Source organism: Nilaparvata lugens, chromosome X (assembly GCF_014356525.2).
Source record: "Nilaparvata lugens isolate BPH chromosome X, ASM1435652v1, whole genome shotgun sequence".
Lineage (NCBI taxonomy): Eukaryota > Metazoa > Arthropoda > Insecta > Hemiptera > Delphacidae > Nilaparvata > Nilaparvata lugens.
In genome coordinates, this window is record NC_052518.1 from 31,034,471 (window position 1) to 31,041,234 (window position 6,764).

The window sequence follows — 6,764 nt, forward strand, 5'->3', positions numbered from 1 at the left end:
CTAAAAGCTCATGTGGGCATCATCCGCAATAAAAAAAGAATAATACTCCTGTGAATAAAATATATCCCATAGGTTGTATAGCTACACCTGCAATTAGGAGAGAAGTTCAAACATTGAGGCTGCTCAAATTGAGAGGTCGAAACAAAAGAATGAATCACATCACCCATTGCACAACCACAAAGAGCAACAAGGGAGATTGATATCCCATCAAAGTTTTCCTAAAACAACTAGCGAGCTGACGGTAACACTAAGGAGTTTGGCGACTTGCTTTGTTGAGTTGGGAAGTTCCTGAACCAATCATGGAACTGAGTGGGGAAGGAGCTGCCGGTTTCCATCTGTCCCACACTACTTGGAAGTCCCTGAATCGTTTGAGAACAGGTGTCACTAGATGCAAGTTGGAGCCTGTGCGATGGAGTTATAGTGATGATGCAATGTGCGAGTGTACACTGACTCAATACTATGACCTCATGACCTGTTCAAATATGGATATTCATTGCATGATGGTGGATATTATTCTAGCGAATTACAAAACAGTTTTGTGCCTAAATTCTGGAAGAGCATTTAACTCGGTGTGCTCCCAGACACGAAAGAAGAAGAAGAAGAAGAAGAAGAAGAAGAAGAAGAAGAAGAAGAAGAAGAAGAAGAAGAAGAAGAAGAGAAGAAGAAGAAGAAGAAGAAGAAATTCAAGACTTGAAATTGTGTTTACAATGATGTTAAATTTATAAAGGGATGTTAATTGTGGGGTAGTAAACAGTTTCTGGTAGTCAAATATCTTCTCCTATTAGTTGATGATAATCTGATGTGGAAAAGTCATATGGATTCTATGAAGAATATTCGAGATATCTACTGCACAGATTGCATCATTTAAGAAGATTGTGTCCAAGGTTTGTTCACACATTCTATTTATCAGATTGAGTGGTTGATGATTGTTGTCTAGATTATGTTGAGTGTCTATACTTTAGGGTATCATTCATCACTGTTTTTTTCTCGTTTCTCTTATTTCCTTTTTCAACAGAGTTTCTCAGTTTCTGGTTTTGTTTTCTTCGTAATAATTATTTCATTTTAATTTTTTTGTTTTTGGTATTCTAACACTGCATGAACACTGATCCTCACTACTGAGCGCTGACGAAAATCACACATTTTTTCGCTCAGTAAAATTTGACAAATCACGCTTAATTTATTGCAAGCTCAAATAAAAAATGCAGGCAAGCAAAGTGATATATTGAAAATCACCAATAAATTTCAATGGTTGATAAAAAATATTAATATAGCGATATTTTTTCAATAGTGTATGAGATTATTATAGAGTTGGATACAACAGGAATACTATTACTTGTAGGTAACTAAGATCCATCATATTATTATAATTTCTATATAATTACAATAATAGCTAAGCACTTTCAAGTAATCCATTACTGGATTACTGATCATTAGTTCCTCTCTTTAACGCATAGATCTGCTGTCATCAATGAAAAGGTCAATATCTTCATTAGAACAAGAGATATGGACGTACCTTAACGTAACTTACGGTTGCCTTATTTGGACTGTGATAAAATGTATGAATGTATAAATGGAGAATGTATGATATTTGGACTGAATCATAAATCACCATTCGAGAAAACATTGGTACTAATGCGATGTTTATTCCAAATGATGTAATCATCTCAGTTCAATATTATATATGGTCCAATCCAGATACAGTCAACTCCTCAAACAAACTATACATAGCATTAGTACATTGTTTCTCTCTGATAACACACAATAATTTGAGTCTTCTGTGTCTTCAGATGGAATTCTTCAAAAAGGAAAAAAACTATTGATCAAAACTCGGGAGAGGATCTTGGATTTAAGGCACACAGCAGCAGACACACGGAGAAAAATCCCTGTCCAGGTTTTCGAATAATGCAGCACACACAGACGTCCGTCCGCCTATCTCTGCTCACGTCTGCATGCAGACGTATTTTCTCCGTCTGTCTGTTGCTGTGTACGTTCGCTTGAGGACTGTTGGTTCTCTCCTCATCATTGATTTGTTCTTGCTTGAAAAGATAAAATTATACGGACAATATTCCCTTTTCCATTTTTTCTCTAAAGATCGGAGTCATGTAAAAATGTTATCAAAAATATCGATCAATAAATGTGAGCTGCGTGACTTTTTGATCAACCAATAGGCTACTTGGTTGTTCACACCGCATTTCCAACGTGTTTTTATCAACTTGGATAGAACAATAAATTAATGTTTTTCTTGCAACATGAAGAGTGGCATCTTTGCTCGTTGTTATTGTTGGCTGAACCGGGACGACGACAAAACAGAATGCAATGGGAAAACAGTGCTGCGTGGAAAAGGATGTAGTGAAAGCAGAACCAAAGCAACAGATCGGAACGCGCGTATCAAATCAGAATTGATTGAATTCTTTGTTGTCAGAAGGACGCCATCTTGTTTTTGTTTCCATCAAGTGTAAAAGCCATACGACTTTTCCTATTTTTTGTGCATCTCTTCCTCCTCCGGCTCATTCTCTTCGTTCCCTTCCAAGCTGCTCATTCGGAAAATTGGAAGCCAAATTAAAGTAGCTGACATCCTGTACAACCGCATATATATTATATATATATATATTCATTCATTTATTTATTTATTTTTAATATATTATACCACAGATTACGTGGTGCAGACGGTGGAGAGAAAAAGGGTACATATTCAGGGGACATTATGGGGTATTCAAGGGGCGGTTACAAACAGGATATTTAAGATTTTAAGCATAACCCACTCAAATCTTGAATATCCCATTTGTAACCTCTCCCTAAATACCCCATAGTGTAACTTGAAACAGGAGACACAAGATATAAATAGATTGAAAACACTTAAAAACTTACATTATAAACAGAAATTTTCGGGAACTGAGTTCCCTTCCTCAACCGAGCAGTGAGTGGTACAGTTTGAAATCCAACGGCCGTGACCACAGAGCACAGAGACCACAGAGACTACAATTGTAGCAGCAGAGACCACAGATCACGTGGTGCAGACGGATGGAGAGAAAAAGGGTATCGGATCTTAAATCTCCCGTTTGTAACCGCCCCCTAAATACCCCCATAATATCCCCTGACTCTGTACCCTTTTTCTCTCCATCCGTCTGCACCGCGTGATCTGTGGTCTCTGCTGCTACAATTGACTCTCCATGCTGTGTGGTCATAACCGTTGGATTTCGAACTGTACCAATCACTGCTCGGTTGAGGAAGGGAACTCAGTTCCCGAAAATTTCCGTTTCTAATGTAAGTTTTCAAGTGTTTTCAATTTATTTATATCTTGTGTTTCCTAAATAAAAAATTGAAAACACTTGAAAACGTATATACAGAGTGTCCCAGATAAGGTGTAAACCCCGGCTACCATAGATTTTACATGAAATTTGCAACAAAAAATGTTTAGTAAAATTTTCTCCTATTGACCTTCGTTTTCGAGATATATCGATTTTTCGATATTTTTCAAGTAGGCGTACTTCCAGTCATTAAATCGTCAATATCTCAAGAACCATTGGTCTTAAGTGGATTTTAAGGACATCGTTGAAAATAGGACAAAATTTCACATTGATTTGAGGTATAAAACATGCCAAGGTCAATTATTGAGTAGTATTTTTTAGCGGTCAAAGTTGAAAAAGAGTGATTTTTGAAGTTTTTTTGAAAACTTCAGACCCATTTTTCTCGATTTTTTTTCCAAGGTACGAAATAATTTTTATAGCGCAAAAACTTCCTTTTTTGATTATCTTTCGAATGAGACCAAATACAGGTGTCTATCTCAAATCCTCGAATCAGAAATTCAGTTTAAATTATTCTATTTTTCAATTAAAAAAAAGAATTTAAACTGAAATTCTGATTCGAGGATTTGAGCTAGACACCTGTATTTGGTCTCATTCGAAAGATAATCAAAAAAGGAAGTTTTTGCGCTATAAAAGTTATTTCGTACCCTGGAAAAAAAATCGAGAAAAATGTGTCTGAAGTTTTCAAAAAAACTTCAAAAATCACTCTTTTTCAACTTTGACCGCTAAAAAATATTACTCAATAATTGACTTTGGCATGTTTTATACCTCAAACCAATGTGAAATTGTCCTCTTTTCAACGATGTCCTTACAATTCACTTAAGACCAATGGTTCTTGAGATATTGACGATTTAATGACTGGAAGTACGCCTACTTGAAAAATATCAAAAAATCGATATATCTCGAAAACGAAGGTCGATAGGAGAAAATTTTACTGAACATTTTTTGTTGCAAATTGCATGTAAAATCCATGGTAGCCGGGGTTTACACCTTATCTGGGACACCCTGTATATATATATATATATATATATATATATATATATATATATATATATATATATAATATATATATATATATATAATATTGAAACAGGAAACACAAGTAATAGAAAGAAAATAAAAATCTTAGTACCCTTTTTGAAATATTTCAAAAAGGGTACTGAGATTTTTCTTTTTCTTTCTATTTCTATAAAAGTAGCCCTATACAGAAAAGAGATAAATAAGGAAACACAAGATATAAATAAATTGAAAACACTTGAAAACTTACATTATAAACGGAAATTTTCGGGAACTGAGTTCCCTTCCTCAACCGAGCAGTGATTGGTACAGTTTGAAATCTAACTCTTATGACCACAGTTCCTGCGGTCCTGTTTCAATTTATATATATATATATATATATATATATATATATATATATATATATATATATATAAATTCATGAAACAACAGTTGCATTGAACGTTGATGCACAAGTGCAGTACTTCATTTGATATATTCACTTCCTATACCGATATGAAGCAGCTAACTTCACAACAACTGCAGGAGCTATTGCAGAAGTGAAGTCCAGTACTTTACTTGTGAAATCAAAATTGCGTCATTGGCATTCTTGAGTGGGGTGGTTCAAAATCAGTTCAGCAGTGTTCAAGATAAGACGATCTTTCTCTGACTGGTCTTGGGGTGGCTCATCCCTGTTCACTTGATATACCAATGTGAAGCAGCTAACGTATAAAGGTATTAAGAGCTGCTAAAAGCATTGATCATTGGAGGGAATTAAACATGATTTAAAAAACCAGGAAACGTTGTTGAGTTCAGGCTCTTAAGATATGCCGAACTAAACCTTGAACAGCGCAGCGAACCTCCCAATACGCCGTGCAGCGAACATTAGCTATAATTATGTTTCATAATGTCAAAACTCAGCTGTTAACCAATCGCCGTGCCTTTCTCCGAATCGTTCTCGTACAGCTTGCCGCTCTTTGTTCTCCACGCCGTTCGCCAGAAGCTGAACTTTTCAGCCAATCAGAGCCCCCGTGCAGCTCGCGGTCCAATTTTCGCTATCCATCACAGGTAGAAAACATGCGAACATGTTCGAGAACATGAAAACAGATGTATAGGCCTCTTCTTATTTTATTGAATTCATATTTTGAACAATTGATTGTCATAGAATAGAATAGAAAAAACGTTTTTTGAATAAATAAGCTACCTTAAGCGAACCTCAAAGAGGCTACTTGACAAGGTACTATTATACAAAACATGTAAATTCAAATATAATTATACATATATCAGTGAACTTTATTTTTACTAAGAGCAATCTTATAATTCGGAAAAAGGGCTGAAACAGGCACTTCGTTCTAGCATGTTTTGGACGCTATTTTCCAACCGATAATCATGAAAATGGTACTAAATTGTTCAGAAAGATTTGGACATCTGGCGCCGTACCGCCAAATTCCAATTTTCCAACTATAAAATGACTTTAAAATTCGATGACCTTGGAGAAAATTTGGCAAAGTTTGACGTTCAATAGGAAAAAATTGATAAATGATATCAAAATTCGGCGGTACGGCGCCAGATGTCCAAATCTTTCTGAACAATTTGGTACCATTTTCATGATTAGCGGTTGAAAAATAGCGTCCAAAACACGCTAGAACGAAGTACCTGCAAAGTACTCTCAATCGAGAAAGCTTCAATTCCAATTCCCTACTAGCCTTTCGAAAAAGTGTGGTCGAACTCACTAACACAGTCCCAACTGCTATGATTGTGAGTACACACACTCACACCGGGGAACCGGAAAACTGGTTTTCGGTTGTCGGAACAATTGATTGTTTTTGTTCAATGAGAAACTACCATGTTTAAATCGACAGAGGCTGGCTCAAACAGCACTCTGGTTTGTGGACTGTATCAATTACATCGAAAACTTTTTGGGGTTGTCTGGGTAGCAAGTTGAACAATTTAAAGTGGCTAAGTGCACAATAACATAAGCCTACCTTCATGTCCAAATCCTCTTCTTCTTCGCCTAGGTCCTCTTCTCCTTCAGGTAATTCCTCCTCCTCATCCTCCTCCTCCCCTTCAACATCCTCCTCATCGTCTAACTCTTCTTCTTCGCCGTTTTCTTCTTTTTTGGCTTTTTTGACATCGTCAACTTTGTCCTCTGCTAGCCTTTTTGTTCCTTTAACTTCTGCTTTTACATCACCTCCAGCCTTGTCATTGTTTTCCGTAACTTTGTCTACGGCGACTTCTGAGTTATTTTATTTCGTACTCATTTTGACTAAAATTTAAAGAGAAGTTATAACTTCCACTAACGAACAGCAACTCACTCAACCTGGCTTTGTTCGAAACGAAGATGGCCCGTTTGCCCGTCTTCTTGTCTGCACTATTGTGTTTTATGTTATATACTATATTCATATAATATGCTCTATTATTCTTATACAGTAGTTTGACATCCATATTATTATTTATTCCCAT

The 6,764-nt window shown here is 36.1% G+C and overlaps 1 protein-coding gene across 1 annotated transcript; it reads right to left on the reverse strand.

Annotated features, from left to right (window-relative positions):
* Window positions 1–227: 227 nt before the first annotated feature.
* Window positions 228–6,562, reverse strand: LOC111050166 (FK506-binding protein 4-like). The gene is given in 2 exon segments (XM_039441882.1): window positions 228–472; window positions 6,292–6,562. Coding segments are annotated over 2 exon segments (516 nt in total).
* Window positions 6,563–6,764: the final 202 nt, after the last annotated feature.